Consider the following 12,957-nt stretch of genomic DNA (forward strand, 5'->3'; position numbering starts at 1 on the left):
TTTCAGGCTGCAAAAGTTGAGCAACGTTCAACTTTTGAAGCTTCTGAAGCTTTCGGTGGAAGCGTCAGCCAATCAAATCATATGCCAGTACAAGCTCTAGCCAATCAAACCGCTGCTTGTGTGTCAGGGGCGGGAGATTCATGTGATTGGTTGTTGGTCGAGCTTCCCACACGCCCAGCTCTAAGCTTTTTTTTAAGCTGTAGTGTGGACGGGCCGTTAGGAGAAAAAACAACCTGGGGGGACACATGCACATTATTAAAATAATATTTATAAAGGTCACTGCACTAAATCTCTAAACCAGATGGGTAACCTAAAAAGAGGTTGACTTCTGATGGGCTTTTACCTGTTATTTATTCACCTAACGCATCATTTCTTACAGTTTATCTTTTGAGCGTTGGTGTTAGAAATTAAGTTATCAACAAAGGTATTAATGTTTAAATTCACCTTCACAGCATCACTTTTGTGAATCATGGGTGCTGCTGACACAAAAGTGGTTTTGGATGTGTTGTGTGTGTTTGCGAGAGAATAAAAGTGTTATGTAAAAGGACCTGAAATAACCCCTAAACACACACACACACACACACACACACGCACACACTAAAACACACACCCTTTACTCTATTTGAGCCAACTGTGCATGACCTACTTTGGGAACCTTTCAAGCTGAACAATTAAAAAAAATGTAAGCGTCTTCCTTTATGGCATCCTTTTCATGGAGGAACTGACAAAGCAAACACGGTGGTTTAAACATAAGCACTTTGGCATGAATACTTGAACAAACTCTAATTAAACATGAACGATAAAGGCATGCCTTGTTTGCTCAGTCAAGTCTATCAGGATAAAGAGGAAGACAATAATACGCTTGGAGAGTGAGTCGAGATGAGTTCTCTCTGCTTCCTCTCCATCAAAAATGAAATATAGATCTCATTGCTTTTAATAGCTCTCTCAATGAATAATGTCCAACCAATGGATTAGACATCTGCCTGCATTTAGCTCAATAAACAATTCTTTTTTTATTTATGACAATAGTAATAGGCTCTTATGACCAGTTAGTCTTTGTAATTTGTGTTTAAGCCTCTATCTTTCCCTGTAATCACCCATTATGACTAATACCAGCACTATTGCTATATTGTCTCAGATGAAGCTGCATTTTATTCAGCTTCTCCCTCACAAACCAATTTCCAAAGCTCCTGATTCATGAGATCTTTAAAACAACTCACATGCTACAGGTAAAGAAAGAAAGTACTGCCATTCTGCTACATTAATTCACAAAGCAACACGCTATAAAAAAATCAAGGCATTCATCACGAAACAGAAGCATGCTCTATGCTTTGTTACAGCTCTGGTATTTAGTTTCCGCCTCCTTTATGCAGTTTTGTAATGACCCCAACAACAGAAGGGAATGTCAGCGGTAGGTAATAGAGAGTCGATCTCCAACTGGAGGACCGGCCTAGCGGAAATCTGGCCCTGTGTCACCAGACTGTGTTTCAGGAAGAAGTTCAAATGAGGACAAGACACGCATTCAAGTCCCAAGAGCACTAGCCAGCAGTAACCACACTTTTATTGGGGTGTCAAATCCGGCCTAGAATGTGTGCTGTTGTTGTTGTTGGCGGTGATGGCTCTGTTGTGCGTTTCTGTGTGTGTGTGCATGTGAATGGTGCTGCATGGGAGAGGAAGAGTGGAGACTTTTAACATGGTATCTTTTCTATGCAACAATAGCATCCGATCAATGTGCTACACAATGTTCTTTTATAAAGATTACATCTACTGTAGGCATTTACTACCACACTATAATAGGACAAGGTAAAAAAAAAAGACATTTCCATTCATAAAGCTGAAACACAAAGCAGGCTTTCACTCTGCCCTCATGGCTTCACCTGATACGATAACATTGTTTGATATTCAGATCTGTTACTTTTATCGTATTTCAGACTCCCTTTTTCCCTTTTTTTGATAAAAGTTATGAAAATAAAATGACATGACATAAAAACTTAAGCGACTTTATAGAAAAAAGTATGTTATTATAACTATTCAGTGAGCATTTAACTGTAAAGGAAATTGTGGTATTTAACATCCTGTTTGCAAAACCAAAACTGCTCTAATAGCCAAAAGCTGATAGTAACCTTTTCCCCTTTAAATGAATATATTTGGCCAGAGGAACAAGTTGTAAAACACAACATTGACATATTATCACCTTGTTAACTTTTTGTGGTAAACCTGTTAACACAAATTGCTTATTTACACATCTAGTTGTTATCTCCACCGACTCCTGAGATAAATAATTGATTATAATATTATTAAAACAAACTCATTTTAATTAATTGCCTAATTTTGTAAGATCTGTGTAGTTATGCAAGCTAATTTGTATGATTCTTTTTCAAATTTGGCAATCCTTCATTGACAGAGTTGTTGAAAGAGTCTGCTAGTTAATGAGACCAGTTAACGACTGACCAAATTAAAGAAGTCCACATTATCAATGAATGCTGAATTGTTGTGTAGTAAACCCCAAACAAACAAAAAAAACTGCACCCTAAACAGCATTACTGGCACTGATAGTTGTACGCTTCTCCTCTGCAGGAGGAGTACAAAAATATCTCTAATGAGACCAACATCAAGCACAAATATTATTTTGGCACAATCTAAGGCAGATTACTCACTGCCTGCTTCATGGGGCCTTTCAACCCCTTAGAATAAGCACGATCACAATCTTTATCTCCACCAGTTTTCACCTTTCAGCCAAGGTCTAAAAAGCCTCACTGGATGTGTTTATCTTCAACAGGATTTCATTTCATGGATCCATTCTTAGATTTGAAGTAAAACAGTAGTATTTCACCGGACGTACTCTTACTACGTTGAATAGAGCCTCACCACTCTGCTCCACACAGCCTTCAGTCCACCCACGCCAACGACTGATTATCTGCCCAGAAGACAGAAAATAACTGGATCCTTGTTGGCTCCGTGTAATACCATAACAAAAAAAATCCATTCAGGTGTTTTATTCATTTGGATTTGTTATCATTTGATATCCTTAATCTTTTTTTCCAATCCAGATATTCATGCCAATTCACAAAAGGGGGGAACAATTGAACGAATTCAGAACAAGAAACTGTCCAGCACTGTAGGCTGGTTCAGGTGCTTGAAGGTTGTCCTTGGGCAGGTAGTAAGTAGTTTTCTTACCTCCATGAGCCAGACACTCCTCACCAGTTTGATGTACTACCATAACAGGACATGAAAATGTTAAACTGATGAATCTCAACATTGTTATAATATGTATGAGTAAAGTTTAGTCTTCACTAGTATTGTAATTGATATATTTTCCTCAACTATTGCAGTTTTATTTGTAATGAGTGTTGTACTATGTATAATATCTTATTTATTTGTTAGTTAAATATAACTGTTGCCTGAGATCAACTACTCCCAGCATCCTTGAGTGAGCTGTCAATTATCTTTCTAGATTTTAATCAAACAGAAGAACATGGCCTTTTCACCATGTGAACCAGTTGACCAGTCTCAAACCAGTTTTGTGAACATAATTTATAAGTGAAGAAAATTAAATGAATATACTTGTCTCTAGGGTTGGGAACCGAAACTCGGTTCCAGATGAGAACCGATAAGAAAATGCCGGGTACCGGGTACCCATACAAAATACACAATTTCGGTTCTGCTTAACGGTTCCTAAACGCGGTAGACCTTATTCCACCGGGTCCGTCTGCGCCACGGGTCCGTCTGCGCCGCGGTGACCCGGTGGAATACAGCCAGGGTAAGGGCGGACTGGCCATCTGTGTGTTCTGGAGAATCACAGAACGGCCAGCACCGCCCTTCATTTTTTTAAACGGCATCATGTAAGTTGCGGCGACAGAGGTCCACAGTTTCCCCGCAGCAAGGCTCCCCCCGCCCTCCCGTAGACAGTTCACAAGCTCAGTCACTTCATAACACCAAAGATGGATCGCGGTAAACGCTCTAAAGTGAGGCTCCACTAAAAAAAGAAAAAGACAAGGCACAGTGTAATGCCTGTTAATAGCTTGCCACAGGCATAGCTCAGTTAAAATAAAGCACAGCTATTGTGCAATACATTTGTATTGCATGTATATTTTTTATTTGTAAAAATGTCAGTTAAACCTTAAAAGAATAAAGATATTTTTGTTATTTAAACGTTTGACCCCTTTCTTTTACAATTTTGGAATCGAAACAGGGAATCGATAAGAACCGGTATCGATAAGCAGAACCGGAATCGGAATCGATACATTTCAAACGATACCCATCCCTACTTGTCTCTTCTTTTGAGACAAAGTTACACTTCAAAGAACCAAAGAACCACATTCATTTAATGACGATAGTTCCTGCGGTCCACGCTGCAGTATTTTTGTATCTTTACACGCAGCTACAGTAGAAGTAACATACACTCAGTAAAGAAAGACGTAGATTCATTATGTTTGTCACTCTTCTGTTGAACCATTAGCCTTTAAACACTTATACAGTATAGCTTGCTTAAGAGTGCATAAAAATACTCGATGGTTGTCAGGTCTGCACTTGAGACATCATAAAAAGTTTCTACACACACTCAAGTAAGAGTTAGTAAAAGAAGCTTAAAGCTACCTGGCATTCATTTAATGTCATTGAACCAAGGACAAAATGAAAAGAAAATGTGACAAATAGAAAACTACATGAACTGTTACTCAAAGTGAATTTCATATGTGCTTGAGATCCAATGTATCTGATAGATTTACAGGAGTTATTAAATTAAAGTGTGCATTCACTAGTCTATAAGACAACGTCTAAGCCATTCTCCATCACCTTCACCTCTAAAATCCTTTTCACAACCCAAGCCACCATCTGCCTGCTTTATAGTCAGGAACCCATAATGCACTGGGAGCCCCTGTGCATGCCTGGTGTTGGTATTTAATTGGATATTAGTATCCAGCAGTGTCTGAATTAATCAAATCATTTCCATCCATTAATTTAGTGGAGGAACATACAATTAAAGCCTTATTAGTGTGCTCTCAGGAGTATGCCTTTTCATCCCTCTGCAGAACATTGAACATTGGCCGGAGTCCAATGCAAAGCATTTTCCCCGCTTGAATCTGGTGCATCCTCAAGACGGACACTGTTGATCTACAGCTACTGGCTGCAAGCTTAAAGCAATGAAAATGTCAGCCTATATTGAAGTGCTGCTATTCCCATGGCTATAGAAAAGGGTAAAATAAAAATAATGAGAGAAGAAATCTTCTTCAACGAAGAAATACATTGTCGGCTTCTATTTCGAGTCTTTACCATTTTTCAGATTATAAAATTATTAGGTCAGGGGCTGACAAATTTTAGATTAATTATATTTGGTGAAAAATTGCTGTGAAAACCAGAATTGAAATGTCCTAAATATAAATAGGGTGAAAAGAGATTTGGAGATTTAGGCAGTGAGCAAACATAATCCAGCACACAAATGTAGGTCATTTAAAATAATTTCCATATTTTCATACAAATCAGACTACTTTCATAATGGACTTGAAACTACGCTGCACAGATTTTTAAATATTCTTTAAGAGAATAGATAAAGTAATTACACTTTTGTGCAATAAAAGATTCAGCATCCAAACCTCTAACAACGTAAAATACACTGTTCTGGTCACTGAGTTTGTTTAAGAATTACATTTAAATCAAACGTCACATAAGCACACAATTATGGTTAAGGCAACTCGTTTTTTTCCCCTTCCTCTTCTCTTGTGAATCTAAGTTAAAACGTTTTTGCACAAAGTAATCCAGACTGCTCAGATGAGCAGCCATTTTTAATTAAAACCATTTACAGAGGAAACCAAAGTGAAAAAAAAGAGCCAAGGGATTTTACACTCTGTCATCCAAGGCTTCAGCGGATCAAATAATTTTAGTGGTGCTTTTTAATGGTTACGTAAAAATGTTTGCCTATGACATATTGGGCCTGGGCACCATGTAGTTGGTCCGAAGCTCGACAGTACCACAGACTTTCTGCAGTGCATTTTCAGATTTCAGGCAAGATACAATAAGCCTATATTTATAGCCAAGTATAGCTGTCAATCAATACAATACTACTGGTCTAACAGGACCCTGAAAATAGTCATAAACCTCTGAACAATTCTTGCATTCTACCCAACACATATATGTGTCTGTGAGTATGTGTATATATTAATTGTATGGATGTATGTATATGTGTGTTTGTGTCTCCCTGCTTCCTTGCCTGCCTGGCTGCCTGCCATGTGGCCCACCTCTTACTGTCAGCCTGCCTGACATTAGGGCTAAGCTGGATCTCATTAGGACCAAGGTGGCAGTGATCCCGTCAACATCGCTTTGGCTCCTGCCATATGGGTTGCCTCCAAGGTAACGAACGGGCTGTATCAGTCTCCTCAGAGCTATGAGCCTTGTTATAGCACACGCACACACACAGATACACACACAGGCGTACTGTAGTATCTCTACTCTCTAGAGGAGTGTGTGCTGTACATATAAAGCTGGATAAACATGTCAAGCATAGAAGACATAAATAACACTGAAGATAAGATAATCAGGTCAGGTCTATGGGTGGGATGCAGTGTGAATTAAAACACACATGCACACAACATGCCTAGTACACAAGTTGGCCACAGGAAATACAAACATTTGTATGAGCTCTGAATCAAAATGACCCTACGGGTTAATCTGGTCACCTTTTATTGTTTTTTTTATAAGATATTTCAGTGTGGCTAAATCCGACCACACATCTTAAAATAAAAGATGATAGTTAAACATGTATTTCCTAACTTGTTGAATAATAAAAGGTATAATAGATGCATAAATCATCAGCAAAAGTGTTTTGTATTGCTCTTGCCAGCAACGTTGAACCAGTTGACCTAAGTAAATAGTCAGTGAAATTACAGATAAACAGACTTTTTCCCAGTCCCTTTTTTCAAACTACTCCCTGCAATTGAATGACAACAGCTGAATAAAATGAAAATAGACAATTGAAAAGAGCACGACAATCAGTGAGATCTGTGAAAGTTCCTTTCTACAAATTCAATCAGGAAGGCTTTTGATCTAATAATTCTCAATTTTGAGATTCTGTGCAACATCACTGCCCAAAGTCAGTCTGAAATTGTTATGGTTAAGTCACAGTGGAGCAATGACCATGCCAGAAGCAGCTTAAATACTGTACTTCCCTTACAGTAAAGGTCTGACACTTATCAATGCTGTGCAAATTATCAGGAAGTCATTTACGACTTTGTTTATTGCTTCTTTGCAAATGCTCATAAAGAGTGTGAATAAGTTACATCCTATGCAAAAACTGCACAATCACATTGTAGTTTATAGGAACACCAATTTACACTTGATGCTGGTAAAATCTCACCCAGACCACAAATATTTTTCCTGATGTACTGTAAACATCAGCCCCTCTCACTGTAGTGATTATCCATATTTCTGTATTTTCAACAATGATACCATTTGTTTCATGTTCTCGATAATGGCTTTCATATTTACTATTAGTAATCGTGTTGATGACAAGTTACTTCCTGCGGCTTCACATGCAACTAGGACACCAGAATTCACTGGAAGCACAACAACTGTGTCAAAGTTGCACTTTGCCAGTTTGCCACTTATTATAGTTGTTTTCTCTTTGGCTTGTTGTTTTGTTTAGCCCCCATCCTCGCAAAAGCAACTGTTTATTTTATCAGTTTGGCAACAAAAGCATGTGATCAATCATTGATAAGTTATGATGCTGCCAATGGCTGAGGTCCCATAAAAACAGATATTTGCATTACACAAGGTCTAAGATAGACCTTCTGATAACAGACCAATACATATTGTTGTTGTACATACAAACGGGCATTTGATAAGAGGTAAACTTTGCCTCTCTTTTACAGTAGAACACAGGGCATTGCTAGCAGGGATGATGTTGTGATCACATGCTACTATAACAATGACCTGGACCCCGTCCTTTAATTCCTGCTCCCTCCCGCCAGCGTCCCGCTGCCTTTCCCAAGCCGTGCTGTTTTTATTTTTGCACTGTTCAAAGCAAACGCCCTAAATCCCTTGTGCAATATGGCTCTAACTACAACAAACTGGCCTTTCATCTATATGATCCTCGAGAGAGAGACACTATTATACAGGTATACTGACAAAAAAAAAAACGTATTTCAGAAAATGAAAATTTCCTCAACATTTTTGATATTTATCACAACTTAGACACATCACAGTTTTCCAGCAAGACACCTTACAGAGATACACTTAAAAAACAATCACTTAGTCTACATACTGTAGGGACGTCTTTATTTTCCTTACCTTGACATGCTGTCCGTCATGCAGTTCTGACCCAGGTATCCCTCACCTCTGGCTGACAGTGACCCTTGTGAAATGCCCGGCCGAGATTTCCACGACTCCATTAACGCTGTTACGGGCGAAATTAGATTCAACAAAGGGTTGGACTGGTCCCTCACATCATGCCGCGTGAAAGACATTGTTCCTTGCGCTCCAATCTGGTAATGGAATGAATGTCCACCGGAATTAACTCCAACAATGGCCGATGTAGGCATGCTGTTATTCTCTTGGTAATAGCTGCCATCAGTGGTCTCCTGCTTAACCCCTTTAGACAGGACATTGTTGGAGAACACATCGGACTCATAGTTCCCATTCATAGAGGAGACAGGGGGTCCTAAGATACCAGAAAGACTGAATTCATCAATGTTATTCCTCAGGGACAAATAGGTGGTCTCAGATGCAGGATAGAGACTAAGAGATGGCGACTGCTCAGCATAGGGCTGGGGGTTCATACAACCCTCATTTATGTTGGGCTCACTCTTAATCTGTGTGATAAAAGGTGTGCTACTCGCATTACACTTGGAGCTGCCTAAACACATGCTCCTGAAGTCAGTCCCAGGCTCGTTCTTGATGTACTTAACCATGCCCATCTGGTCTAAGCCGACGTTAAAAACCTCCCCGTCTAACATCTCTACTTTGGGGAATTCAAAGTTCTTGAAGTCTGAGTCTCTGGTCAGACCAGCCGCATCTGGGCTGTTGGTGTCGTTTTGCACCAACCTTAGTCCTCCAGCAGGACTGGACACAGGGAACCCACCAGAGGAGGAGTTCTGTGGGCTGCCGACAGCCATGGCGCCCCCTGAAGCCGGACTGGACATGGATGGCCTTGCGGTGTTGCAGTTGTTGGCAGTGCTGGTGCAGCTGCCTCCAGTAGGGCTTGAGACAGACGACCTGATATTACAGGTAGTGCTGCAGGACGGTGGTGATCTCACACTGCTCATACTGTGGGGGCTGGACATGGGGGACCTCATGACGTTGAGCGGGCTGGTGAGAGGAGGCGAGCCCACTGTGCTGGACTCCACAGGGCTACATGTGGCTGAGTTCCTGCGCTTGATGTTGGCCAGAGTTGCAGCACAAGACGTCTGGCTGACAGGACTACTGACGGACGAGCACACCGGTCCAAAACACGTAGGAGGACTGGTGGTTGATGACACCATATTGTTGCTACCCCCGGGACTAGAGATGGAGCTGGAAGTCTGGGGGCTGCAGGACAGAGACGAAGCTAGCATTGATGCTGAGCTAACTGGAGTCCCAGTCGCGCATTCTCTGGGAGTGGTGCTGGGTTGCTGGAAACCAAAGTGCTTTAACTTGGGGCTCTTTGTGGAACCACACTGGGTCTCCTCTAGAGCCCGCCCACACCCTGGATACATCTTTCCAGGGCTGGTACTGCCACCATGCTGGCTAAAAGCAAAGTCTGCCTCCCTGGCAGCATTCATATACAGTCCCATAGACTCAGCCACAGTCTTGGAAAGCTCCTTAGAGTCCATTTCCTGCTTATGACCATGGAGGGTGTTGTTGAAGTGAGGGAGAACAAATGGCTGGTTCTGGCTAAGCCGAAGCATTGGCTGCTCCGGCTTCTTGGTATTGTTGTCTTTGCAGTCAGTGGCCGGGCTTCCAGTAGGGCAGCTCACATTGACTATGTCCATCAGGATATCACTGCTAGTCAGACTTGAATCCTCTGTGCTGCAGCAGTGCTCCATGGTGCTGGGGACCTGCGGCCATCGATTCTCTGTGTCGCTCCCATCAAAGAAACTATGGTATCTTTTGGTCTCCATTGCTGACTCATTTATTCACCTGGTAAGCGGAAAGAAGTAGAGAAATTAATGACAATAGTTCCCAATGCTGTTTTTTCAAGCTGCGTACAATGCATTGGTCTGAAAATAAAAATCCCTTCAAGGAGAGAATAACATGCCTCATTTAAATATAACTTATAATGTTAAGAATATAATTGTACTGTGTAAATAGAGTAGTTATCGTTTTGAATAGCAGTAGGTTCTGCTTCAGTGGATGAAAACATAATGACGCAAAAAAGCATGTGAAAACGAAGAAAAAGGCTGAAAGATTATTTATGTTATCTACAAATACAAAATAAAAAGGATTGACTTAATGTTGATATTATAATGACTTCCTTTCAAAGAACAACAAAACAAAAACATATATAATACTGTGTAAATCTGAAGCAGTCCAATGCAAGTTTGTCCAGTATTTCCTCACTCACAGATAAAGCTCATTAGCACTGCAATACAGGGGATGTGCAGTCTCCTAACTTGAAGAAAACGGCATTTCAAGGGTTAATGTATCTACGTGACGTCGTCTGGGCTTTTTTATTTGAATTCCCACCTCTGCTGCGCTTCTATTGGACAGTTTAGTCAGAAATCCACCAGCTTTATCTGGCCCTTTCGTTGATTGGTCGCAAAGCTGTCACTCAATAGTTATTGCTCTTCTTGCAGTCACAACATAGCTGCGACATAACTTAAAATGTTGCTTTAGCGCCTGGAGCAGCTCCGTCATGTGCAAAATAAACAAAAATACTGCCGATAGCCAGCCATACAATGTTATCACAGGTTGCAATGAAAAGGCATTGCTTTGAGTCATGTTAAAATGCATTTTTTTAGTGCTACGGTTCACTCTTTGAAAGACTCACAGCTGCGGAGCAGCCAAGACATCGGAGTTAAAGTTATTCAGGTTGCCTGCAAAAAATCCCATGCACAATAAGTGGACAACTAAAAATATAAAACAGAAAAAGAAAAAGATGTCAGAGTGATAATTCCTCCCTCTTGCTCCAGCCGTGATTGCCCTGCCTCTGTAGGACATGCAACTATGCATATCTCTCCATTTTGCGTATGCGCAGAACTAATTCTAAAAGACGATTTTCTTTCTTTATTGTTGCTGGCGAAGTTATTAAAGTCCTCTCATTTGAATGACAAGAGAGACAAAGTGCACAAGGAAGACACTATTATTACTAAAGTCATATTTTTGGAAACAATTTGACAGGTGCTTGCAGAAACGAAAATCTATGGATAAAATGATTGTGGCACATTTCGTTTGTAGGCTACATAAAGTGCAATAAACTTCTTGGTGACTTTTATTATGGAGCAGACACTGAGATTACGGCCCCGGTGTAAAGTTGTTAGATTTCTCTCCCGTAGCAAATGAACCGGGCGTAAGAACTCAGCTTTTTTCCCGATTGAACAGTGAGGACTTTGCTTTCAGTATCATCTCACACCCCGCGCCAAATGAAAATGTACATTCAAACACTGCGCTCCGTCCTTCCTTACCTTAATTACGACATTCAGAGTTGTCAGGTGGCCGCGTTGCTGGGCAGCGATAATCCAGAGGACAAAAAAAAGGATACGAAAACCAAATAAATATGAACTAATGTCTTGTTTCTACTCTTTCCAATACATAGTTTTCAGTTTGACAGCTGGGCGCACTGGTGAAGTCTACTGCGTATTATCACTAGTAATCCTCCACAGCAAGCCGCTGCTCCTGACAGGACGAACGGCGGCCACGGGTCGGACAACAGCGGCAGATGAGCTCACATTATGCCCGCACATTTACAGATTACCAATTCTGGGCCCCAAAATAAAAAGAGTAATAAAAACAAACGAAGGAGTCGGTTCGGACTTGAAGTCAGCGACGTCATACACAGGCACATGGACCCTCCTACTGCAACGAGTGCAACACAAACTCTGAGGAGGAGGAGGGGGGAGGAGGAGAGAGGAGAGGGGAGGGGCTCAGCGCAGGTAGACAGAGCCGCCTGGAAATAGGGCACCGTGCTCAGCGCAGTGGTGTTTGGAAATAAACTCCAAAAGCAGTCTTTTTCAATCAAATTAAACAGTACTTACAAGTTTGTTCCACATTTGTTGACGGTTTAAAATAATAAGTCCTCTTCCCTCACTTACTTTATCCTGTTTTTTATTTATTTTCCTCATCTTTTCCAGTGCCACCTCTGAAAAGGTTGGCCATATGGAGCTCGTGCACAAACATACACATGAACGCGCACTGCCAATTTAGATAAGAGCAGATGGAGAAAGAGCCATCACAGTCTCACTTTGACAGTTGACATGGATCCTGGATCCTATAAAAACCCTGTAAATATTATATATATATATATATATATATATATATAGTCATTTTACTGTTGGAAATCAAGTCAGGATGTTGCCCTGTGACTCTGACGGCTGCCTCCACTAGGTGGAGCAATATTTCTACTGCTTTTGAAAAAGTCTATTGGATGGTCAAGATGTCACTTAACTCAATCCATCAAACTATGATGCAAATCTTTATCCCACACATTTAATTTCATTGAAACAATTTTCCCGCAAAATTGTAGTTGTTCATCAATAAAAAAAAGAATTAAACTAGAAAAAAAGACAAATAATTTCTGTATGTCATTCAAATATTCAAGCGAGCACCAAATGAAACGGACACAGTCGAATTGGCATACAGTAATAAGATTAGATGAGATCAGATAGTGTCCTGTGTTGCACTACAATGTGTCTGAGTTGATCTTCGATGCTGCCAATAACCATACTATCATTTGGATCAAGCTGTTATTTACATGTTTCTACCAATATGTCATGACATTGATGTGAGTTTAGACTTTGGTGGTGCTCCAGCAACATACAACAATCAGTTTAA

At 40.6% G+C, this 12,957-nt stretch overlaps 1 protein-coding gene across 1 annotated transcript in view; it reads right to left on the bottom strand.

Moving 5' to 3' along the window:
• nr3c2 (nuclear receptor subfamily 3, group C, member 2) overlaps window positions 1–11,986 on the bottom strand; it is a 72,633-nt gene extending 60,647 nt beyond the window's left edge. The window contains exons 1-2 of the mRNA XM_034231455.1: window positions 11,592–11,986; window positions 8,281–10,107 (exon numbers count right to left, since the gene is read on the bottom strand). Of these exons, the coding sequence (XP_034087346.1) occupies window positions 8,281–10,088 (1,808 nt within the window). The 5' untranslated portion in view covers window positions 10,089–10,107; window positions 11,592–11,986. The remainder of the gene's footprint in view (window positions 1–8,280; window positions 10,108–11,591) is intronic.
• Window positions 11,987–12,957: the final 971 nt, after the last annotated feature.

This window comes from Gymnodraco acuticeps, unplaced genomic scaffold, assembly GCF_902827175.1.
Source record: "Gymnodraco acuticeps unplaced genomic scaffold, fGymAcu1.1, whole genome shotgun sequence".
Classification (NCBI taxonomy): domain Eukaryota; kingdom Metazoa; phylum Chordata; class Actinopteri; order Perciformes; family Bathydraconidae; genus Gymnodraco; species Gymnodraco acuticeps.